Source organism: Catharus ustulatus, chromosome 2, assembly GCF_009819885.2.
Source record: "Catharus ustulatus isolate bCatUst1 chromosome 2, bCatUst1.pri.v2, whole genome shotgun sequence".
NCBI classification, from domain to species: domain Eukaryota; kingdom Metazoa; phylum Chordata; class Aves; order Passeriformes; family Turdidae; genus Catharus; species Catharus ustulatus.
This window is the reverse complement of record NC_046222.1, coordinates 60635029-60661001: the sequence shown is the minus strand read 5'-3', so window position 1 is coordinate 60661001 and position 25973 is coordinate 60635029. Positions and strand designations below refer to the sequence as shown.

General features: G+C 41.8%; 2 protein-coding genes across 7 annotated transcripts in view; one reads left to right on the top strand and one right to left on the bottom strand.

The window, feature by feature from the left end:
• Positions 1 to 25695, bottom strand: part of CCDC122 (coiled-coil domain containing 122) — a 37066-nt gene extending 11371 nt beyond the window's left edge. The window contains exons 1-2 of one of the 6 annotated variants that reach the window (XM_033053472.2): positions 25610 to 25695; positions 22683 to 22761 (exon numbers count right to left, since the gene is read on the bottom strand). In XM_033053472.2, coding sequence (XP_032909363.1) covers positions 22683 to 22702 — 20 coding nt within the window. In that variant the 5' untranslated portion in view covers positions 22703 to 22761; positions 25610 to 25695. The other 5 variants (XM_033053466.2, XM_033053467.2, XM_033053470.2 and 2 more) reach the window with 5 other exon arrangements.
• LACC1 (laccase domain containing 1) lies at positions 15 to 8385 on the top strand. The gene is made up of 6 exons (XM_033053465.1): positions 15 to 169; positions 3439 to 4034; positions 5381 to 5562; positions 6059 to 6224; positions 6806 to 7031; positions 7476 to 8385. The coding sequence occupies exons 2-6, from the start codon at positions 3467 to 3469 to the stop codon at positions 7648 to 7650; spliced, it is 1317 nt and encodes a 438-aa protein (XP_032909356.1). The 5' UTR covers positions 15 to 169; positions 3439 to 3466; the 3' UTR covers positions 7651 to 8385.
• Positions 25696 to 25973: the final 278 nt, after the last annotated feature.

Below are 25973 nucleotides of genomic sequence, written 5' to 3'. Positions count from 1 at the left end.
TGTCGAAAAGAAGAAATACAGGTTCCCACTGCAGCCTTACACAGCATAGGAATTTCCAGCTGGTACAAATCAGCTCCGCGATTGAAAGAAGTCAGATATATAAAGCTGGAAATGTCTGTGTATTTTATCAGATGGTACCTTTCAGAATTTAATAGGATTGTCCACCTGTGTAAGTAAACTCCTGTGTTTATGAAAACTGCGTATGCTTCAGTATTTTCATTTTATGTTGTGATTTCTGTTTCTTCAACCTTGCCAAAAAAAGAGGAAGAATGTTTTATTTTAATCCAGTTTTAAGAGGCATATATATATATATATTTCTGTTTCCTCCTGGGTTTTGGAGTTTCTTTTTTGTGTTTGCTCATGTTGAAATTTTGCACATGTGCTATTATCACTGTTCATCTGGGCTGCTTCAATGACCTGTTTTCTTTCTCTGACGTCTCTCTCTGGCAGATGTTAAATATCTCTTGCCATTTTAATTTTCAAAAAATTATGTCTGTTCTCTCAGTTTCTCTATTAATATAAGATGATCAGCAGGATTCAAAGATGCAGGAAATTGTCAGCAATCTTGTCTTGGCCAACAGTGAACTTTCAGAATTAGATTTCTGGGGTTCTTGAAAATTGCTTTTTTGCATCTCTTTTCTACCCTGGGCTGTCTCTTCTCTGCAACCTGGTTTTATTTCCTTCATTATTCATTTTCTATATTCACTTTGCTTTCCTACTTTTTGCTCTCATTACCTCCTCACCTCTCATATTGTTATCGATTGTTTTCTTTGACCTACTTTTCTTGGTATCTGTGCTAGAAAATCTCATAACCTCCAAATGTTTGTACTGTCAGTTTCAGGGAGTGAGAAAATAGCTAATGGGTTGCCTTGGCTTCAAGTTTGTGCAAGTGTTTGTCTTGAATTGTGTACCAAAACTATCAACTCCTTAATAAAGGTACTTGTTTTTTTGGATGTGGCTTCAATGGAACACTGGGACTGTAGAGCATGTTAATTAAAACCTGAATAACCAAATAATACATGTCCCGTAAGCCACGACATTGCTGGGCTTGAAAAGCATGTATTTTGAGAAGGGGTTTTTTTTGAGTGACTTAGGAACAAGTTTTGCTATGATTGTAAGCAAATCTATTCTGACACCACTGTCCTCACTGGGACTCCATGATGCAAAGCTGGAAGGGTGAATCAGCCCCATTGTTCTTATGCATAAATCCCAATAATTGCCCCTGTGGAGTTTTTGCAGTGCATACACAACTGAATAACAATGTATGCAATTACCTCTCCCTCATCAAACACTTTCCTTCCACCCTTTCTTTGGTGGTATTTTTCTGGGCAAGTACAAGAACAGCAATGAACTCTATTTACCTTCCACTGTTGACGTATCAGAAGTGGAGCAATAATCTGTTTTTGCACTACACCCCTCTGCACTGCCTTCCCTGGAACTATTAGATCTACCTTGATTGGGATCATGTCACACACAGACTGGCCTCCCACAGAGAGTGCCAGGGTAGGGAAGGAAATACTCTGATTTCCCAAGTCATGGTCTTTGGCATGAGTCTGTTTCAGCACTGTTTTCTTAGCAAGCTCTTTCCTCCATTACCAACTGTGTGTAAATAATACTCTGAGCAAAATCAGGAGTCATAAATTCCTTGGCAGTTGCTTTTGTCTGCTATCACATTTTGATATTTTCAGCTCACCTATTTTGATAGTCGCTAATTAATCTTTGTAAGTGTTCAGTTTGCAGAAAGGAAAACATCATTTTCAGTCAGGATTATTTTTCTTCCAGTCTGGGGGAAAGAACAATGAAGAAGATACAGAATAGTTTCTGTAAAACCTTCTCTAAATAAGCCATCCTTTAAAACCACAAAGGTCTTTGACCTCTCATTTCAGCATAGAAACTCTGGGAATCCACTGTCAACCAGAAAGTGCCAAGGAATACATCATGTCTACCATAATGATCAGCCTCAAGTACACACAGAAATAGTATTTTTGCAGGATAATGAAGTGATGTGAAGCCAGAACATTCATGTGGTTACAGAACAATGAGGTCTTGGGGCAAGAAAATTGTGCCAGGCATTATTTGGTGTGGTTAGCTCTGGTAGCAGAGCACTGATTTCAAAGACTTAAAAGATTCTCAAGTTCTTTGTTCCTTCAAAGATATTTATCTGCAAGTAAATTAATATTCATGCAGAATTTGTTGCTGTGCAAAAAAACCCAAAAAGATTATGTTAAAGACTACTCTGAATTATTATTGAGTCTTGTGACTGTTGGTAAAGATGCATATATTTCTCCTAGATCATGCACTGTACTTAGTCATGAAATCTAATAGGTGTCTTCAAGGTTCCCAAAGCAGGGGGATCTAGCCTTTTGTTCCAGACCTCTGAATACCTGCACTGGAAACAGGAAGATTATCAGAGAGAGAAAAGAAAGTAAGACAATTCTGACAGCATATGTAAAATAGGGCCTCATAGCAACAGAGAGAGGAAAAGATAGAAGTTTTCACAGGTAAGCCTAGCTAGGCTTGGATTAACAAAGTTCAGAAAAGGGAAAAACTACCCACCAAAACTGGAATTACACCATAGGCCACAAGACAAAATGTGTATGATAGGATGATATTGGATAAGCTTAACACATCTTGATTTAAGAATGAAGTGCAGTTAGCAGAGTGGAAAAGCTGAGGCAGGAAGTTGTACACAGTATTCTCTTTAATTTATTTCTAAGTACATCTTTCATTACTAGGTAAAGTTTCAGTAATCTCTACTGAGTTCTTGTGCATGCTGAAAAGAAGAACTATTGTGGTCATGTGCCTCTTCACACAAAAGTCAGAAATTAGCAAGTCAATACTTTTGGAAATGCAAAATGGAGAAGTACAAAAGGTCTTGTGAAGGACTATGGGGAAAAAATGTCATTGCCCTCATAGCTCAGCACCTTACTGCCAAGAGGGGTAGCAGACATGGGCTCTACCTCAGCCATAAATATGTTAAACACCTCCAAAGAAATTGTTACAGAAACTCCTCCAGTCCCAGGAAGCTGAGGGACCTCTGTATTTGTTTGCATCATGGAAGCTGGAGGACCGCCCATCAGTCATGTCAAGAAGATCCATTAGGTTAATGAGAGTTAATTGATTCAATAAATCTAATCTTATATACCAACCTTTCATCATCCCTGACCTGGGAAAGACCTGAGGTAGGTGAGGTAGTAGGTAAATGAGGTAGTACCTAAATGCTTAAATAAATACATAATTATTCCCATTTCCGCTAGGTTTTTTTTGTTATAATTTCCTTTGATGCAAGCTGGGAAAGCCTAAGTCAGTAATTAACTGCTATGTACCTTCTCTACACAGTATCACTGAATTAAATGTTTTAACATGAATCTGTGTTCAGATTGACAGCACCTTTCTTGACTTTTTGTTTGCTTTTAATGTTTTGTTACTACTTGACAGTAGGAGAAACCCCTAAATATCCTGGAAGATGGTGGAAGCTGTACTGATAGATCTGTTCAGCCTCCCAGCCAACTCACAGAACAACATCCAAGGATTACTGCACAACACTCTGGAAGCTATTGAGAAATGCTCTTTCATCCCTGCTCCGTGTGTTTATGTCATGTGTTGCCAGAGGCAGGGGAGTGAAAGGAAAGGTGAACAAGAGTTCTTGCTTCCAGCTCTGAGAAGTTTTCAGAGTCTGAATAGAAAACTGGAGGTGATACGTGCTCAGACTACAACTGCTGCTTTGTACACCATCAAACAGAGACTGGATGAAAAAGACCTGAGCATCATTAAAGTTATTCTCCCTACCTTAAGAAAACACTTAATGGAAATATATATAGACCATCTCTTTACAGCAGTCTACCGGTTTGAATTTGAGGATTTACAGGCAGTGTCTGACTGTGAGAACCTCCAGATAGCTGAACACCAGAATGAAGGGCAAACACTTCCTTCACAGGACGTGGCACTCATCCGAAGTGAGATTCAGATGTACTTGGAAAGCCTGCCTAGCCTGAAAGGGGAGCTCACCATCCTCAGATCTTCCCTGATCCCAGGTAAAGAGAGTTCCAGCTAATAGTTTTTACCAAGACCTACCAAGCATACTTCTTCAAGGGAGTTGCAAAATGAGTGAGATTTGGAAATGCCTTCAGGCATCAAGTAACTCTATATGATGTTGTAATAGTGTATAATGTGTATAAGAGGAAGAAGTGTCAATTGAAATACAGCACAAGGCTGGCAAGACTGTTCTGGGCCTGAGCATGATCTGAGGAAAGGCAGTCCTGGGTTTAGTGAGGGCAGACCATAAAATCTTCTCCTGTCTGTGCGGGAATTACACGTTTCAAGAGTACACTAATTTCACTACTATAAGGCACACCCTTTTGACTAAAATTTTCCCCCGAACCTGGAAGTGCACCTTATAGTGCGGTGCGCGTTATCTGATGTACAAAGTTGCGAAATTTGCCACTCCAGAAGTGCGAGTCCGCAACAGTCCCCAGCTGAGCAGAACCCGCCCAGCGGTGGCATCAGGCCAGCGCCAGGCCGGGGCGAGCCCAGCGGCATCGGGGCAGCAGCCACGCGGGGGAGGGAAAGGGTGGCGGCGCAGGCTGGGTGGGGGGGCAAAGCCACCGGCATCGGGGAGGTGGCCCCGCGGGGCGGGCCCGCCGGCATCGGGGCATTCCCCACGCGGGGCGAGCCTGCCGGCATCAGGTCACCTGGAGCACCAGAGAACTCCCGGAACAGTGGGGCCCCGGGGATGCTCCACGGAACAGCGGTGGGCATGCCCCGGCCCCGGGGACGCTCCATGGAGCGGCGGCAGACATAGCCCGGCCCCGAGTACACTGCACAGAGCAGCAGCGGGCATGCCCTGGCCCCGGGGACGCTGCACGCAGCGGCGGTGGGCATAGCTAGGCCCCACCAGGTACAGGCGGGCCCGGGGGTCAATGGCTGCCGGGTTGAGGCGGGGCCTTGGCCAGCAACTGCACTGGGGGAGCTGGGGGCGGAGCCTCACTGCAAAAAAAAAGTGTGCCCTATAGTCCTGTGTGCCTTATATGGTCTACAAAGTTGCGAATTTTGCTGACTCCCAGGGGGTGCGCCTTATAGTCCGGTGCACCTTATGGTCGTGAAATTACTGTAGCCATCATAATTTGCAAAGGCAGGATAAGAGTTTCTGCTGGTCTGCAGCCCCAGACATGCCTGATGTCTCAGGTGTCCCTGCTGTGGCATGATTATGAGCAAGAAGGAAATTAGGAATCCTTAAATTTAAATGCCACAGCTAAATCCAAGGTAAAGTAATACTCTACTTGTCTGGCTGATTCCAGGTCTCTTCAGTATAAACCCACGTAATAGCTGGTTTGATCTTGTTTTGAAAGCAATTGTTTGTTGTGTTTTCTTTCTTTGCCAGGTGATATTTTCTTACATGGGTTCACCACAAGGACAGGTGGGATCTCCTACATACCAACTCTAAGCTCCTGCAATCTCTTCAGCAGCTCCAAGCGGAGGGACCCACAAGTTGTTGTTAAAGAAAATCTCCGCCGGCTAGCTAATGCTGCAGGATTTAACCCAGAGGCTTTTCACAGAGTCAAGGTATCTTACAAAACAACGGATTCACGTAAATGACTCAGATATTCCTTCATGTATCACTGGCTAAATTATGGGCATTATTCTTACCTTTGTCAGCAAGAACCTGTGATAAACAGGACAATTAAAACATTTATGCTGGCAGCTTTTCCAGGGGAATAGCCACTCAAACTGTCAGCCATTTGTAAAAATACAGAGAAGCAGCACTGATTCTTCCAAGTCTGTACTAATGTTTAACTTAACCAAGTAGTTCTACTTAACAAGTAGAATAATCAGATAAATGATCACAGCACTTTCTCCTAAAAGAAAAGTGCACCATTGCTTCTGTAGTGGTTTTCTACTGATACATCTTCATGGCATTTGAACAAGGGCTCACCTAATTTCCATGTGTAATCAGTCGGTGCAGAAGAGTGTTTCACGTGAAAGAAAAAACCTTGTACTAGTCAGACCAGGGTTGTTTTGCAGCCATATCACTGTCCACATTCTGGTTTTGTTTTGGCAGGTTGATCATGCTAATGCTGTGTGTATTATGGGAAAGACAGAGCCTGACAACTATGATGGAATAGTTACTAATCAGAAGGGTGTCACGCTGGCAGCTCCAGGTGCTGACTGCATACCCGTGCTGTTTGCTGATCCCGTCAGAAGAGCCTGTGGTGCTGCTCATTCTGGTAGGAATTGCACTCCCTGTGCAATGCAGAGATTTCCTGGGACTCAAACTGAGATACAAGAACCCAAAGCTGGGCTTTCTTGTATCTATTGCAAACAGTGCCCAAGTGCAAACTTGGTTTCTGTCTATTAAAAAAAATATCTCTAGCTTGAGCCTGGGGTTTCTTTTTTTCTCTAAAAAAAATTAAAACAAAATCAAATTTGACCATATTATAAAAATATGTTTCTGACCTATTTCTGTTGTATTCCCACTTAAATGTTTCAAGCACAGAGGAGCTGTGAGTTATGCTCTAATTGCCCAAACCAGAACACTTGGTAAAAAGAAATCTGGAATTCTAATCTAAACACTTCTCTCTAGCTTCCATCTCCACAAAATTGTATTAGAAAACTGATCACTGTTAATGTGTATGTTTGGGGTGGAGGGAGGGTTTTTATGCTAATTTATTATTGGACAAAATTATTTAATTTTGGGTGTAAATGCATCTCCTAATTTATACCTTTAATAATTGCATATCTTTTTAACTGGTAGAAAATTAAAAAGAAAATGTATACCAATTTTTTTTCAACCTCTCATTTCTCACAGGATGGAAGGGCACATTGTTAGGAGTATCTATGGCCACCGTGAATGCTATGGTATTCGAATATGGCTGTAACGTGAAAGATATCCTTGTGGTGCTGGGCCCGTCTGTGGGACCTTGCTGCTATAAACTTCCTCATGAATCAGCAAAAGAATTTCACAGAATTGATCCAAACTGTGTGAGACTATTTGACTCTGCAAGTCCTTATATTGATATCAGAAGAGCAACGAGGTAAGCCTCCTGAGGGAACAAAAGATTAATTCCACATTCATTACCAATAATTATTTTGATACTGTATTATTCAGCACTAATACAATGAGGGTTCTCAACAAAGTACTCTCTAGTTCTTTGCAGATCAAGAAAGGACACTTTTAAATGAATGGTATTTGCTCACTTCTGCGTTAATAAAAACTATTATTGTTATACTGTTTTATATTGTTAGTTTATGGATTATAGACAAAAATACAAATTTACAGTGATTCTACAGGTCGCAGGAAAGTAATTATTTTTAGTCCAGTACTGAAAAAAAGAAAGAAAAAAAGCAAATGAAAGCTAAAGTCACAATATTGGCACAGTTTATTCAGTTGGTATTTGAGGTTCTGCCTTAATGATAGTGCTTCAGAGAATGTGAGGATGTACAAAAAATAATATTTTCTGTTTCTCCTTTTTTTTCAGGATTCTTCTTGAGAGAGGTGGGATTCTTCCCGAGAACATCCAAGATGATTCTGTCACAGACCAGAACCAAAACATCACTTTCTGTACTGCGTGCCACCCTGATAAATTTTACTCTCACTTTCGTGATGGCGCTAACTTTGGGACACAGATTGGCTTCATATCAATCAAAGACTGAGACTGTATCTCTTACTCTGGAACAGCATTTAGATAATAAGTCTGCTGCATTGTCTGGCATCCTGCTCTCCTCGTAGAAGATCTTCCTCCTTTTTTTCACAGACTTGCAGCAGGGAATCCGTATGCCTTGAGATTCTCCTGCTTGCTCCTTTCCTTGCCCTTCTGAGGCGAGAATAAGTATGTGTGGTGTGGGGACAACAGTTCTTGTGTGAGACACAATGCAAAGAAAACAAGGACAATCCACACTAGTGGAAAAATCCTTCCACAAGACCCGGATCAAGCTCCAAGTTTATGGATCTTACTTGACCAAATATTTTCCAGAAACTTCACTATCTTAAGGTGATGGAAGGCCAAAAAATGCCAGTCTTCATTAGCTTCTGGTTGAGACTGCTGAATGACATTAAGTATGACATGGATGATACAGGAAGGGAAGCCAGTATTGCATGTTGCCCTTTTGAGACACTCAACTTTGATAGTTTCAGCTGAAGCCTTACAAAAGGTTGTGCATGGGATTCGTTTTCTTCTTTGGATTAGTTTAAAGAACTCCAAAATATTTACAGGACTTTTCCTATGGAAAATAACTTGAAAGTGAGAAGCAAACAGGCTCCTTTGGGGCAGACCTTGAAAATATATGAACTCTCACCATTCTGTAATTTTTAGTTGTAGGGAAAGTAGGGCTAAAATCCTTAATTTATGATGTGTAGGTTCATGTCTCCTTAGGATTTTTTTTCTTTAAACAGCGGTGCTTTGATAATGTCACTGACACAGTTTCAACAGTGCCAAATTATTCAATAAATATCTTTCCATGAATTTTCCATGAGTTCCATGAATTTTTCCTGAGTTAATTTTACTGTCCAATAGTTGAATTTACGTGTCTTACTAAGCAAATTCTAAGTGTTCACCGTTTTCTTTTGGCCATTAAAAAAATGCCTTTAGATTTTACAATAGACATGATGTTTTCTGACACGCAGACAGTGAGGGATTGCTAACAGCAAAGCTGTGCTGATTGCGGCTTGCAGAGCTGCCAAGCACAAGCCTTGGGCCAGCGGCGTGCATGACGTACTCGGTATTTCGGGTTCTGCGAGCTTTCCCCGCTCTGACTGCTCTGCCCACTAGAGGTCAGTGCTCGCTCGCGGTGCTCAAACATCATGGATGGATGGATGGATAGATGGATGGATGGATGGATGGATGGGCGTCCAAAATGCAGTTTGCAAAGCACCGCACAGTACATGCTGCTACTTTCCCCTCTACAGTCATTTGCCAAGTTATTATAATATCTGTTCTTGAGGGATAATCTGTTTTCATTTTGATTCGGAGCTGACCGAATTAGATGTTTCCCTGTTTTCTGGAACAGCAGACATTTTTTTAAAAACTTCCTTTTACCTGTGAATGGTATTTCTCAGAGAAGAACCTAGATCTGTGTTCTCTGACTGTAACCATTTACAAAAAATATTCTTCTGCCAACTATCTCACTTCTTCTGAAATATTATTCTGCTGCTGCTGTAGCCCTGCAGTCACTGACAATTTTCAGTTACCTTTTTAAAACCCCTCCATTGCTTTCACCATTCAGCTGGCTTCAAACCGGAGGCTTGGGATCCAGCAAGGGCAACACTCACACTGCTCAGTTTAGAGTTGCCAAGCACATTGCTGCACACCAGCTAATGGTGTGCATTGTACGTATTACATGTATTATTGACTTGTTCTAAATATAGGATAGTATAATTATATGGACACTGACATATTGCTGCACTAGTGATAAACACCAACCCAACAGCCTACCTTCACCTTTCAGTTCTGTCCCTTTGCCCTGTTTTCTGTACCACTTTGAGGGTACTGATTGACATAGCAGTAAGCTATAGCTATTTTTGAAGTGATAGGGGCAGTAGCACTACATAGTTTTCAGTCCCTGCACCCGAAGCTCAGCCAAAGCTCGTCTGTCAGTGGTGCCCTTCACTAACCCTCTTCCCTTGTGTATCAAGGGTAGGCCATCAAAAACAGCTGAGTTACTTGGTTCTGCAAGGTACTTGACAGCTGAAGCATCATGGGGGCCCACGTGCCTGCTGTTATCCCATCCCTCCTCAAAAATGGTATTAAAATAATTCATTTATCCTTGCAGTAAGTAGAAAGACCTTGCAGTGCTACTGTGCTACTTACCACAGTTCAAATGCTCAACAGTATATTAGGTGACTTATAAATGCTTAACAGTATAGTAGGTCAATTATATTATCATTAACATGATACTGATAGTAAGCCCTGTCTTGTTCTTACCTGCTCAAGGATTAGAGATTTTATGTTTAGAAAAATACCATTTACAGGTCATGGTAGGGCTGTGAAAGGTGGAGAGAATATCAGAATGAGCAGACAAATCATTACCACAATTGTAGTTTTTTTTCTTTTACATGAATTTACATTACATGACTGTAAACCTTTCAAGACAGGAAAGTCTTTTGCACATGGATGACTGGGGTGGAAAACTCCACAACAGATAAGAAAATATTGTAAGGTTCAGTCTCAAATCAGGCTAGGCTCTGAATCATAGCTTCTTTCAAAAGCCCTTGCTACGAAGGCATTGTAATCCTAGTATTAAAAAAAAGAGTTTGGAGGAAGGGCATGACTGGAAGGAGACTAGGCTGTTTCACATCTCTGTTTATTTACTTTTCATTCTTGTTGCTCACTGAAGGAGGCAAGCACATCACCCCGATTCACCATTTCCTAGAGAAGCTCTTAAAATGCTTCATAAATTGTTCAGCCATACCTAACTAATTAACATTTTTTATTATAATTTATTATTTTTTATTATCATTTTTAACCTAATATCCATTGAATTTATAAGTCACATTTGCCCTATTATTGTTATTAAATAACATTATTAATTATGATAATGGTGTGCCCTCAGGAGGGTACACGACATGAATATTGTTTTTGCAGTTGTTACTGTGTAATTAACATTTGTTACTATTGCAGATTCTCAATATGGGCCTCTTTATTTACATTATATACTTGAATGAAGTACTAAAACGCCTGAGAAAGGCTTTATTCACTATTCCAGTAGAAGAGGGCAACTCTAGCAAAGCTTCTGCCTGGGGAAGCAGTGTGCAACTTCAGAGGCATAGATCAAAGCCTGAGATAATTAGTGAAATGTTTACCCAAACCATGCCTTTTATTGCCACAAGCATGGCAAAGGTGAAAACTATTAAGGAAATTAGATGAAAAATGTTTTTAATGCATTTGTAGAGATCAGTTCTGTCAGCGACTACTGATCTCTTTCTACTGACAACCTGAGGAGGCAGGATGGGAACAAGGCATTTTTGTATTTGACCGTTGCTTTAGTGATTGGCTACAAATTCAGAAGCCATGGGCTTTGCTTCAGCAAAGCATTTGGGCACCTCTTGACTCACAGAAAGCGTGTAATCCCTCCCAAATTGCAAGCATTGAATTACAGGAAAGCATCTCCTTTCCCCAGCAGTATCATGGACTTGCAAAGTGGTCGTCTTTGCTTGTGTTATTTTCCTCACGCTTATCTCTTGTGCATGGCTGCATTTCTGTCCATCGCTGTATATTCTGTCTGTATTTCTGCCCACTCACAATCGCCCTGTGCATCTGGTCACAGGGGGTTGGAAGACACAGATGTCATTCTGCTCAGAGCAGAACCGGTGCTGCTTTCTTTTGTATGCCTGTGCTTTTTTTTCTTTTTAGCAGCCGTGTGAAACTTCCTGTTCTCAGCACAGGGTCTTAATCACTATCCTCCAAACCATTCCCATTTTACAGGTTTCCAGCTTACATAGCAAAGAAGTCAATATTCCTAGATTCCCTCACTGCTGTCCTCATTTTCACTCCGTGTTCAGTTTGCTGCTGGGCGATGCAAGAGGGAGATGAGCTGCATTCATTTGTCCCGAGGCCCAGAGGGGCTGCTCGTGTGCACTCGCCTTGATGTCATGTGTGTGAAGCTTTTGTTCTCTGAGTACCAAAGTCCTTCCTGAACTCCAGCCTCTTGTGCAACAATATTAACAGGACAGTGTACTGACAGGAGTAGTAAATCCTATATGTGACAGAGGAAATAGTGTATTGACCTGCTGAGGGATTTACATAGCTCCAGTGACTGATAGCAAGCTCTGCCCGTGAGGCTGGCTTGTTCTACTTTCCATTTCCAGCAGATACTATCCAGTGCTTACAGGTGAATGACTTGGATAGATATCCATGTGGATTTAAAAACCGTCCTGGTTGAGTATATTCTTATATCCAGAATGCTACTAATCATTATCCAGTGTAACACCTTTTTATAAGACACAGAGATTTTTCTGTTGTGCTTGCTTTAAATACACAGTGCCTGTGGCTGTGCTGCTAAAAAGCATGATTATGTATTTCCCAAAGGCATGCAGAGAAATAGGAAGCTAGCTTTTTAAAGTGATCCCTCTGATCTTTCATTAGCAAGCATTTAATTTACAGTAGCATCTCGTATTACAAATACTTGGCTATCTGTATTTGTCTGCAAGCTATCAGGGCTGGGATGAGACCCACAGAAGAATTTTGGGAGTATGGTCTCCAAAGGACAGCAGGACTGAGTTCTCTCTCTTATCCTTCTACAAATGCAGCATCATGTCTCCAGGGCAACCTGAATTCTGACAGTCATGGGAGCAGGGAAGTGGCATGGATTTCTATTTGATTTCTGCAGCTGAAGAGAGATCTGAGACAAAAATCAATATGTGACTAAACTAAGCGAGTTCTTTTCACAATTAACTTTATCTAAGGGTTCATTTTCTCTCTTCTTGTGCAAATGTAATTCAGAACTACTGACTACTGTGTTTGTTTTGTTGATCTTTCCCCTTCTACATGTTGCAAAGGCCTAAACATCTGAAATAAATCGGATGCAACATAAAAATGAGGGGTGAACCTACCATAAAACTGAACATGCATTTTATAAGGGAACCTGAAAACAAGGTTTATATTTCAAGATGTATAATTTTTTTGCAATATTTTTAAGCAGTGAATCATAGTTCTGGTCAGATGTTTCAATTGAAAGTGATTTTTCCAATGACAGCTGTCTGAAATAAGTACCTTAGCATTTCTCTTTGAGGCACTGAGCTCTGTCCTAAAGCAATATTGAAGCATATGTTGCAGCTAAAGGAAAACATTTCTGTTTTTCTTTGGTTATCTTTCTTAGAAATATGTGAGCTTGATTTTTCTGCACGAGAATGAATTGCAAAAATCTCAGCTGTAAAAACAAAATTGTGACAGGTGACTCAAACACTTTCAGTTTTAATATGTGCTTTTAGTAAATGCTTCATAAAACTATCATTAAAGAAAACTGAGTCATGTGGATGATTTTATTTTGGCTCTCTGCTTTCTTTATATCATCCCCATAAGAAGTTGCAGGACATGAAAGGTGAGTCAATCAAGAAACACCTTAGAGAGGCTCCTTTAGGCTTGTGGATGTTTATTGCTGTATTTGATACTTAGATCTTCCTCAGTTCCCTCAATTACCCTGCAACTTGCATCCGTGAGTTCCCTCAGCACTGACACATCCTGGCTTATGTAACTCCATGCTAGCCATGGCAGAAACACAGATGCAGAGTTGATACTGATGTTTATGTTGTAGCTTTTGTTCAAACTATTTGTTGCTAACGTAAATGACATTGCAACAAAAATATGGTGCCATGATGGTGAGATATTTTGAGAAAAATCTCCTGAGCAGCCCTGCATTCACTTAATGTTTTAGGGACTAGATTAGTGGCAATTTTTTGCTTTTAACAAGACTGGGAAACTTAAAGATAATTCTGCACTCTCCTTATCTGGTAGATGTGTTCACCAGAGTGACATAATTTGGGTTTTAGAGTCTTGTCCCGTGTACAATTATGCTTCTCTAATTTCCTTTAATAATGCCTTCTTAAGAAGGGATTGACTGTGTGTATATTGGCTAGGAAGTGCAAACTTCAGCTGACCCCTCTTCATTAGTTTACATTACTATTTAACATAAAAGTCTGTAAGAAAATACAGGCACCACAAAATGGGAAAGTTGGACTGCTCTAAGTAAAATGTTCTTTTGGGGGAAAGGGTAAAGATTTAGACAAAGCTGGTTTCAACATCTTCAGGACAACAGATTTCAGTACAACTTTTGAAGCAGGTCCTGTTTCCTATTTTGAATATTAGGAGTAAAACTGTAAAACTGAAGAAGTACCATTGTAAATGAAAACAAATATTAAAATCTGAATTTATGCTGAAAAGAGCCTGTCTTCCATAGAGCTCATCTTACTGTTTATGTATATTTATCTGCATGAACTAGTCCTCTTATTTCTTCAATAAATATTTCCTTCATACACTAGATTGTTATATTCCCTTCAATAAATGTTTAGCTAAGTTTTACATACAGCATTTAGCTCCATTAGTCTTTCCTAAGATTACCCTTCAGCTCTTAGTTCTCCAGTTTCTGCCTTATTAATGTCAATTAGGTGTTAATCAGCTTTCACTTACATGCTCTTTTAGAATGAGAGTGACATTTAACTTTGTACAGAGGCTTGTTTTATTTTTCTGGTAGGCTTTCAAAGTGGTGTTTTTTGATACAAAAAAAAGGCTTGAAACAGCCGTAATTGAATGACCTTGGTTTCCCTCTTTTCCCTATTTTCCAAGAGTCATAACCTATTGCACTTGAGTTAGGATTTATTTTAGGCTTCCCAGCTATAACTCATAATTCATCACATAGTTCCAGAAACAATCTTCATGAAGGAGGCTCAACCCAGAAAGTCAAAAATAGTTGTTATTTTTGAGGCTAGCACAGAATTTATGGTAGAAGAGCATTTATAACTTAAGAAAAAACTCTTTTAAGTATCTGAGGTTGGAAAGCTGATACTAGGAAACTAAAATAATATGGAAATAATTTCACAGTTTTTGCAGGGATCAAAAATACCCATATATGCGATGCTGAAAATTCATTCCTTGAATTATATTCACATCAGGACTGGATGCCTTTGTACATACTCATTTATCCCTAGCAAACTGGGCAGAGGGTAGAAGGAAAGAATGAGGTTGTTTGCCCACTATAATAAATTATAGGAAAAAAGAGGTATACAGCAGCATTCCTTTTAGCAAGTGAGTTAAAGAGTGCACAGGCTAATGATGAACCACTTCTTATAGAGCCAATATCTGAGACTGAAAAAGCAGTCATTCCTTGGCTCTGCAGCAATCTTGGAGGCTGTTATACACAAACAGAAGCAGGGAACAAAAATCTCATTTGGGATGCAGCTAGCCTGAAACAGATACCCATGGTGAGACGCTCTTGGATACAAGAGGCAGAAAAAGACAGCATCACGATGATGAAGACATTTCTGCACCTGCCTGCTAAAGATTTAGTGCAAGAAGAATTTATCGATGTGGAAATGTGGCCCCCTACCTTATTGTCCAGGCAGAGAGGGGTTCTGCCAAGCATCTTCCTGTGTGTAGCTATTTAACACAGTTGCTAAAGCTTTTGAGGCTTCATTGTGTGGTCAGGAGTCTTCCCCAGGACCTGGAATGGTTGGAGTATTGAATTCTTAAGGACTTATCTCAGTTCTCCCCTTTCTTCATCCCTAATTCAAACCCTGCTACAGCCTTACCATGCACTCACAAGCTTCCAGTCCATGCAGGCAGGGAGAGGACCATGGTTAATGGTGGGAGGAAGATAATGATAACTGCAGGTAATGTAATATATGCATGCAGGACTTTGGAACCTTGCTGTGACCAGAATAATTGCGATGAAGGGCAAATCTGCCCTGTGTCTGTATTTCTGGACTAAAAATATGGAAGAGAAACTGCTTTTTGAAATTTCACTCAGCTTGGCTGACAGCCCAATTCAGCAGACTTGGAAGATTTTCCATCACAATATTTCTCTGAAGTGAGCTGTACGAATAAATGGCAGAATGTATGTTTGGCTCAAGAGATGAGAGTCTAAATTTTGAAGAATCTTTTCTTGTTTGCTATGGAACAAATCCCAAATTTACTGCTTAGAAGTCCAGGCACCCTGCTGCTCTGAGGCCACATCTGAACATCTTGAGTATAGGGGGCAAGTACTCTCCTGTGTGAATACTTGCTAACATTTCTAATCTCAGCTGTACTCATTACTATAGCAGAAGTTATTTCACAATGGACAAGGGAGATCGACCTCCTGATCAGTCCTGGAAGGGCAGAGAGACAAGGGGAATAAATATCGTGAAACCACTCCTTACATGCTAGCCACCTGAGGCTCTGGGCAAGGCTTCAGTGCTGAGAAAAGGTAGATCATGAAGAGAAATAACCCAGTGATCCTGGGTTCTGGTAGAAATATGTGGAATGGGCAAGGTAAATTTTTTCCATAATTTTTCAGTTTTTTCCCTATTCACTGTATATTTTGCTCTAGTTTGTGCAGTACAAATTTACCAAGCATCTTGAGCACTGCTGGCTTTGAAGCAATGGACATTTCTGATATTCTTGATCCTGCCTAGCTCAGCCATATTGGTAGTAGTAGATTCAAGATTTTGCCAGGTCAGTTTGATATGGATTCCACACTTCTCATAAGAAGACATTAAGAAGAAGCTTGTGGTCTGTGAATTTATGGTGGTTTTATTCTTCCTGGGCAATGCCACTACCAGGGACAGCAATGCCAATAGCACAGCTCACAAAATAGCAGCTCTGCAGAAAATGCACAAAGATCTGAAGGGTCTAGATATTTAAGATTTACAGATCAAGAGGCATGTAAGATTGTACCACACTTCCAGGCCCTGGAAGCACCATCCCAAAATTTCAGAGCCATGAGACACAAACCATAAGACACAAACTGCTCTCAAGTCTGAGGAAGAAGGGGAGATTTCTAGGAGATGCCCAAAGAATGGAAGTCCCATGCCTATTCCTACTGTGTGTTTAGGGGGCATCTGCAGCACAGTTTTCATTTGTCACAGAGCACCCCAAATGCACAGCATCTACGATGAAAAAGCAGCGCCTTTTCATGAGTTTTGGGAGATGGAATTTGTTTTGACACTGTGCTGTAAGGCTTGTGACCCTCATGCCTCTCAAAAGTCATAACTGTCTAGTTTGGATGCTGTAATGCTCTTCCACAGTTTTAGACTGGCTATGGATGCTGTTAGAAGGCCCACTGTGTAAAAGTGAATGCCTTTCTAAGGGATAGGGATATCAGAATTCTCAAATTCTGAATATGCAATTTTTACAGACCAACTCAGGAAAATCTGAACTGTTTCCTGCTTTCTGCCTTATCCATTGTGGGAAGCAGCATTTTAATTCTCATTTGTTTTGTAATGACCAGAGGTAAAAATCTGAAATTGCTGTAGCATTTTTGCTACAAAAGTTTTTACTTTTGTTTGCAGATTGAAGATTTCATAGGTGTGTTTTGAGTTGGAGGGTATTTAAAATGTTCAGCTTTGAGGATTGATCATGAGCAAATGTTTTGTGGATGTTGTGGTTTGTATTTTAAATTACTGATCATCTGTGATTAATCTGATTAGTCCTTTGACTGGAGGAGTGTGAATTACCTTTCGACAGGTATAGCTGCTTGGGAACTGAAAGTGTGTTTTATGGACAAAAGTTCAAAGTCCTCATGATGGGAGAATAAGTACCAGCAAAAAATGAATAAAATGTGTGAAAACAAGAATATGGACTGTAAAATCACTACCAAAGATTGTGTGTTTAAATACTTAAATACAGAAGTGAACAATCCCAAATATGTAGTTTGGAGTGGAGAATTTGTTTGTAGGGAGCACAACATCTCCCATAAAAAACAGGAGGATGGAGTATTGTTAGCCAAAAGCCAATCTGCCATGCCTCTCTCTTGTTATTTGTTTAATGATGTGCATTGCAGTCTTCTTTCTCCATTATCTAGTATTAACTTCTAATTTTTTTTGTCCCATTGGATATAAACTGAGCTGATGCTGTTTTCCAGTGATGATGACAGTACTGTTCAAGCCTACCACAGTGGGAACTAGACCTGGATTTTAAAGGATTCTCTGTGAGCTGGACCTGGAAAACTTCTGGTTTCTGTAAGGAGACTCTTAAAGAGGCCAAACTGTACTCCATACTGATTAACAAAGAAATTACTCCTGAATGAAAACAAGCATGAGTAGTTTTGCAAAAGAATATGGTATTAGGATCAATATATGAAAGTCTTACATGGAAAATATTTTGACCGTGATCACAGAATTATTGGCAAAAAATGTGAACGTAGAAATGAAGCTGGAGGTCTTCAGTATCTCAGAAGAGATTGTTCTGTGCTTGAGAATGTGCAGACAAGTCCAGGAAGAAAGATTCTTGGAATCTAGAGGAAATCATGACACATACAGATTTCTCTGCTGTTTGAATAGAGGTGCCAACTCATTTGAATGCATATGCTTCCATCCTTATTTTTATCACTTATTTGCATGCATAGGCACACATTTTCAGCTATGCATCTGTGTTTAAAAATGCACACAAGAACCATGTATGACTCTGAGCATGTTTTTGTTAATATATATATATCATGCCAGCCAGCCAAATAGCAATAATATTTCTCCTGCTTGCTCATTCTTGGATGGCTCATTTACATATTTATGCAGCTCCTATTTTCTTTGTAAAACAAAAAATCTATTAAATGATCTGCCTAGGCTTTCACAAGGACACAAATCACTAAGCTTCTGGTTTTTTATTAATTCTATCCACTTCATTTTTGCAATTCTAGACATTCCTGAAAGTGAGGCTATGCCATCATTCATTTGCTTTCAGCAAAAGCACAATGGCTCCAGAATAAGCTCTTAATTGTGGTCAGCATTTATGTCAACACCATTTATAACAAAACAAAAATTGATGAATATCTGCTTTTTTTATATTTAAGTTGTAGAGCTGACTTATTGTGCTAGCATACTGAGTTACTTAAGAGAAACTGGAGTAAATCAGGATTGATTTTGGATTGGTTTGATTTGTTTATTAATTTTCTTTGAAACAACAAGCAGGTTACTGCTAAAAGGAAAAAAAAAAGAAACATAACTAATTAAAACAGGCTGCAACTCACAGGATTCACTGCACAGTCACAGTCATGCAGTTGTGACCTATGTGCTCTTTCTATCTGCTTTGTACTCAGCTACACTGTGCTTTATATAGATTGAAAGACCCTCAGGGAAAGAGTTATAGCCTGGATTGTGGAACAGCCTTTGTGCTATGCCTCCAAAAGCAAAATGCATGTTTGTACCAACATCAGATTATGCCAAGAGGTGTAAATCCAGCTCAGCTATCAAAGGAAGGATGAACCCAAAATAGAAAATAAATTAGTGGCCTAGCATAAATCTTCCCACTTCAGCACTAGTGCTGGATATAAATTCTAGTGGACAAAAAGGCTTTTCTGGGAAATCCCAGCATGTGAGCACACACTCCTTAATCTGAAACATTTAGGGGTTTCCTGCATTTTGAAAGAGTACACAGCTGATTGTTGCCCCGTGAGTGGGGAACCAAGGATGGGATTTGCTCATGTCTTTATAGCCCTCTTTAATGGAGGATTTTGGAGAAAGTCAGAGTCACAGTAACCCTGAGTGAAAGGATCTCATGCTGCATAGTGATGAAAAAAGGAGCAGTTAGCAGTTATGTAAAGGGAAATTCTGATTGCATGGAAATTCTTTCTTTTCCTTCCCAGTGAGGGCACTACTCAGCAAGGCAATAATATCTGCAACCACGGAAATTTAAAATCTCTGCTAGACAAGGACTTCATCTTTTCAGATCTAACTTTGAAGTTAGCCCTGCTGTGAGTAGGGCTTTGGAGCTCCAGACTGCATTAAATCATTCAGTGACTCTTTGACTTCAGACAGATGAAATACTGATATTTACACTTGATTTAGTCAACCAAGACCTCCTTTATAGTCAGGAGAAAAAAGCTGTGTGTGGTTCATTTTCATACTGTGCTATCCAGGTCTGACAGGTTGCATCACTGACTACAAAAGTTTACCTAGCTCAGGTTTGTGCACCTACACGACATTTAGATAAGCACATATTGTCTCTTCTGTGGAGGTGTTTGGGGAATGGGGATCCAGAACTCACAGGCTGCTTGACCTCAGAGGAACTTGATGGGATGTGGGAACCACAGAAGCCTTCAGCAGATCTTGGTGAAACCTATATTATCACTTATATATTCTAAATATTTTTATTTCTATATCATAATAGATCCTGAAGGGCTCTGCAACAGTCCTTTTATTGAACTAATTCAACTAAAGTAAGTGTTTTAATAATTTGTGTGTGCTGGTGCATCCTTTGGGAAAATTCCAATTTTATTCCAGTCTTTTTCAAACAAAAGAAATTTTAGAAAAGAGTTCTTTTGAAATTTTACTTTTTTTGGAAACTTGTGAGGTTGTGGGATAATAGTAGTAATAGTAATAACAATAATAATAATAATAATAATAATAATAATAATTCAACCCAAATAAGAGTTGAATGCTGAAAATAGGTTTTTGAGGCTCTTTTATTCAGATTGTATAAGAATATAAGTATGCTAGTCCTGTTGCAGGTCTGCAAGAAAGGGAAACTGAGAATAAGAAATATTTGCATTAGAGTCAATTTGTGAATCTGACTGATAAAGTAATAGCTAGTCTATCAGGATCACCCTGCATTGTGCTGGTTGAAAAAAAACCACATTTAGAGATATATTTAAGTGCAATGGAAGAAAAAGTAGAGTGTACCTAACAAATCCCATCCTAAACCTGTGACCTACATCTGGTAGCTCTAGAAGCTCGTCTAGAGGGGCTTTCTTACCAATGTGGTTGTGAAAAGCAAAGCTATTTTCTCAGCCAAGGGACACTCTGCCAATAGAAGTCAGAGTCCTTTTGCTGCCTTTCCTCCAAACTCCATTCTGGGGACTTGGCATTTGCCAAAACAAGGACAGTAACAGGCATTTTTTATCAGTACATGGGAGCAAAACCATTAAGATTCTTTTTTTTTTTTTTTCTAGGAGGTACCAGTATGTCTCCCAAAACTGTACACAGAGTTCTAATTAAGATGTGATGTTTACTACCATCTTTCTGAGCCAGAACAGATGTTGCTCTCCAGCAAAAGGGTCTTCCGAGATGATTCAGTGACATATGGAAATTAATGGGATTTTTGTGGTCAAATTTATCTCAGCATTGCTCTCCACAAGGAGCTCTTGATTCCTGAGTGCAGTCTTTGAGGCTCTTTCACCACAGAATATTACTAAAAGCAATGAAGCAATGATGAAACTACTTATTTCAAGGTGCTTAGAAACATTACTGACTATAAATAACAACTGGGTAGTGAAAAAATATCTTTATGCCAAAAAGTGAACTCTCTTTCTTCTATATGAAGAGACAGTAACTTGCCCAAAGTGTGGGAACAATCTGATAGGAGCAGCAAGAATATTCTAGACGAGTGTTTGAGTGTGGGTGGATGCCAAGCCATGCACTTCCCACTGGTGCATGAGCTGAGAGCTCCGTGAGAGGTCAAGGCACCAAGCTGTGCCAGGCTCTGTAACCTTTTGGCCCTATATGGTGAGCCTGCACCAAAAGTGGGCTCAGCCTGGTAGCCTCTGTGTTGGTAGGACCAGTGCCAGCTGTGATCTAAAGGCTGGGGATTGCTTCTGCCCAGTGCTGATCCCCAGCTCCCCCATCCCAGCTGCCAGCAGGGCTCCCTGGTGTGCATTTGCCCTGGATGTGTGGGTTGGGATGTTCCAGAGCACAGGAAGCATTGACACGTGTGCACAACATACCATGTACCCATATCTTGAGAAGCCTGCTAAAATCAGGGAGAATTTGGCCTTTTCTCTATGTTGACTCCACACTGAAGAAGAAAACATTTTATGGTACTAGAACAAGAACACAGCTCAGTTCCTTGGTCCTGAAGCAGACAAATGTCGAATGTGTACAACTAAAGAAGCACTTGTTTTGAAGGCAAATCAGCTACAAAAAATGAATTGGCTTTGCTTTTCAGATCCTCCTACGAGTCCCCAGAATACTTGTTGTAGTTTGCAGTTATGCCATCCTATTTCTGAGCATGTTTTCCTCTCTTTTGTACTGACAAAGGAAAAAAGTCCTTTTCATCAAGAGAAACAACAGTCTTCATATGCTTCACGTGGGTAAGATCAAAAGGGGAGTATATGCAGGTATATTTACAGATACATGCATCTCTGTCACAGGATAAAGAGGGATTTTGTAAATAGCCTGGTGTTCCTGTATTGACATTTCCTCTGCAGGCAGTGCTCCAGCTTTGTGCGGGCGCCTGGCACTTGCACACAGCTCTGCTCTGTTATGGAAAGCCAGGCATGCGTGAGCTGATCACTGGAGACAGGCAAGGAAAAGGGGGACCTCAGCGAAGATGAGTCAGTTGGGGACAGGGAACACTGCATCTTTTGTGGAGCAGTGTTAAGAGGGAGAGGGAGGCAAGAGTGATGCTTGCACAGCATCCCCATGGCCCCCCCTCGCTCCCCAAACCAGTGTCAGAAAAAGGCAGAAAAAGGCAGACCTGCTGGAGCATGACAAAACCGTGCAGCAGAAAAATGAAAGCCTTGGGGGAAAATATAACTCCCATGCATTTGTGGAATACAAGTCCCAGAGAGGAAGAGTGGGGGAAATCACGCTGTTGCTGCCATGGAAACCAAATCCTCCCCATCACAGGGAGGAGACGTGCCAAAGTCCTGGGCAGCCTGGCTGCTGCTCACATCATAAGCCAGACCCCCCCATTTCCCACCTCTCTGCTCTCTCCTAAGACCTTAATGGTTTCGAAGCTTTGTGTACAGAAATGAAGGGTTATGGAGCTGCAGCGGTGTTCAACCAACCGTCCTGGCAAAATTTATTCAGGTCTTTCTCTGAGAAATGCCAGAGGCTTTATAGTTATTATTTGCCATTATAAGAATATGCTGGGGTTTTTTGCTCCCCCCTTGAATCAGATTGAAGGGAGGATAAAAAGAGGTTTAGGCACATCACCTGTGATTTATGTCTGTCTCTGTGGCTTTTTTCACTCCCAAGGCTGCATGAGAGATACTAGCTGAAGAATTAATTCTGGAGAGGAGCTCCTGGGTGCCAGTAATCTAGCAGAGGAAAACATTCTTCCTACCTGTGTAATTTCTGCTGCATCCATGTCTGAGGAAATGAGAGCAGGGTTTTACCCAGTGAAGGCAAGGGGGAGTGAGGACCTAGGAAAAGAAAGCAAAAGAAATATTGTGATAAGGACTGAGCAGGCCTCTCGTTATCTTTTCTTCGTCTGTGCCTGTGCCAGGCTGCAAGGTATGAAGAGTGATTGCTCTCCAAGCCTGGATATAGAAATAGCTTGCCGTTTTACTTTTTTAAACAGCAGTTGTGCTCATTACAATCTGTGTTCATGTCAGTTTTGTATGCATCAGTTTTCTTATACCAGAGGTATGTTGCTCAGTGGGTTCCTGCAGAAAGGGAAAGCAGATAGTCATATATATACTGCATTATCCTTACACAGTCTTTTATTTCAGAGAAACCTCTTAAATGGGCTGATCTGCAAATATAAGTGAAGTAGAGCCCATGGCATAAAATGATCATAGTTGAGACCCTGCTCGGAGGCAATCCTGGTACCTACTGGGATGATAACAGATGTGTTTGCTGAATTTCACAGGAGATACAAGAACGTTCCCTATAATAGGAGCCAAAATTCAGGTACTGTGCCAGTGGCATAGAAAGTTACTGGAAACTGGGAAGATATATCAGGGAGGTTTGTCTACCTTATTCTTTTATTATCTCCTTTGTATCCATAGCTAGCTGCTGCTGGAAAGCCTGAGTGCAGATATTCTGGTAGTCCAACACAGTTCCCTCTGTGAGGATTAGTCCAATTGAACCAAACAGCACCAGTTATGAGTATGTTATTATGAATTACCAGCAAGTATTTATAGGATTTTGACTTTATTGAGGCTTACAGGATTTCTGCATTGTGTAGCTCTTTGAATATCAGTGGAAATAAACCATGTTCATTGTGAATGCCAGCATCAACCCCCTGTCCCTGCTTGCTGCTACCGAAAGTTTATGGGGGCACACCAGCCAGCTTGCAGTACATGCTGTAAGGCTGCAGCATATTTTAAACCATGACTAAAGGGGAAAAAAAAAAAAGGCATCTGAAGACGGAGAAGCCTGGCTGAGTCCCAGGAGGAGGAATTTCACTAGTCTAATGATCAGCATCTTCTTCAAAGACAGAAGCAAGAAGAATGTTAAGTATTTGTCCTATCTGCATCTTTCTGTGACAGGAGATTCACCCTCTGTTATGAGCCCATTTAGGCTACAGTAGAACTCCTGCATGCCTCACTTCAATGATTTTCAGTGAAAGGTCAGAAGGAGGGGAGCACTGGTGCAGCTAATTCAGCGATTGTGCAGTACCCACTCTTAGATTCTTGGGGTTTTATTCTGTATTAAAAATAAGATGGAGTTGTTTACTAGGGGATTACTGAATGGCCTGTGTTCCCATGATACCTAGGGAAGACTGACAATTATTCTCCCTGGGTTCTCCCTGGAGCTATTTTCTTTGCTGGCAGGGAGGAAATTGTTCATGTTTCATTTGCGCTGCCGTTGTTCCAGCTGCCAGAGCAGGAATGTTTGCCTGCCAGCCTGCATTGGTGGCAGTGGCTCCTCTTCAGACCTGCCATCTGTTAGCGTTACTCCTGATGTCATCTGCATGATGGCAGCTCCTAGATGGATGTCCCTCTGTGTTAGGCACTGTTTCACTGTGTCAGGGGCAGCAGAGGGGCAAAACAGGCAGGTAAGGGACACAAGGACCTGGAGAGGGACTGTCTGTCCCAATCCTCTTGGCAGGCTGGGAACAGGGCCTTGAACTAATTTTCCTGTTTCTGGCTCCTCTTGATCTCTTACTGAAATACCTCCTTAAGTACCCGCTGTAAATAGCAGCTGCAGCACAACACAAGGGTCTGCAAGTCCCTTATTTACAGAACAAGGCTTCTTATAAACATCCTCATCCTGAATCCTTGCATGATCTCGACAGATTAAATTAAAAAAAAAAAAATTAAGAAAAGAAAACCAAGGAGGAATTTCCCCTTAATTTCACTTGGTTCTTAGCCGATCTGTACTCTGTGTAACATGGGATCCTCACTGCTCAGGAGAGTATTTTTTTGTTGATTCATTGGCTCCCGCAACGAACCCTTTCAGGCTGAGCTTAAGCCCCATCGTGCTGAGCCCGTGTTTTAAGAAATGAAGCCCGCTCCCGGCTGGCCAGTCCTTGGCAGCTTGGGCGACTGTTTCCTTGGAGCCGGGCCGTGCTGGAACCCCCGCCCCTAGATAACACCTGTCCTTGTCCCCCCAGCCTTTCCCCTTCCCTTTGTCCGGGGCCGGGAGGCTGCGGGGCCGGCTGCAGCCCGCAGAGCCTGCAGTGCCGGCGCGGCACCGCGCAGCGGCACCGTCCGCCCGGACACGGGGGGGACCGCGTCCGCCGGGGACCGACCCGCACCCACCGGGGACCGGCAACCACCGGGGACCGACCCGCACCCACCGGGGACCGACCCGCATCCACCGGGGACCGACCCGCACCCACCGGGGACCGACCCGCATCCACCGGGGACCCGCACCCACCGGGGACCGACCCGCACCCACCGGGGAGCGACCCGCACCCACCGGGGACCGACCCACACCCGCCGGGGACCGACCCGCACCCGCCGGGGACCGACCTGCACCCACCGGGGACCGACCCACACCCGCCGGGGACCGACCCGCATCCACCCGGGGACCCGCACCCACCGGGGACTGACCCGCACCCACCGGGGACCGACCCACACCCACCGGGGACCGACCCGCACCCACCGGGGACCCGCACCCGCCGGGGACCGACCCGCACCCGCCGTGGACTGACCCGAACCCGCCGGGGACCGACCCGCACCCACCGGGGACCCTTACGGGAGCAGTCACAGGGCTGCTCTGAGCGGGAGGCAGGTGCCCCGCTGCCTCGGCTGGGCACATACACTACCAAAAAAGAGCATTGCCACATAACCTCAGCCCCCAAATCTCGGGGTTACCCACACAAGTCTATCAAACACGAGTGCTTTGCGTCTGTAAAGGGTGAGCTGGTAACTCAAAACGCTGCTAAACCAACCAGGGTTGCATCCAAACACAGCAAGGAGTTTTTCATCATTTACAGCATTTGGATTGCTAGGAAGCGTTTGTTTGGTTTGGTTTTCCCCTCCTGTCTTGCTTTTGGTTTCAAGATTACATTTGTGCTTCCAGATACTCAAATGATTCAATATAAAAAAGTTCCAAGCAGTGCTTTTCTTTTTTTTGAAACTTAGCAGGAAGATTTTTCACCTTTAAATTAATCTGGTGTTTGTATTTGCCATGCTATGAACAATGTTTCTAGCAAATGGCGTTACACAGGTCAATACCTAAA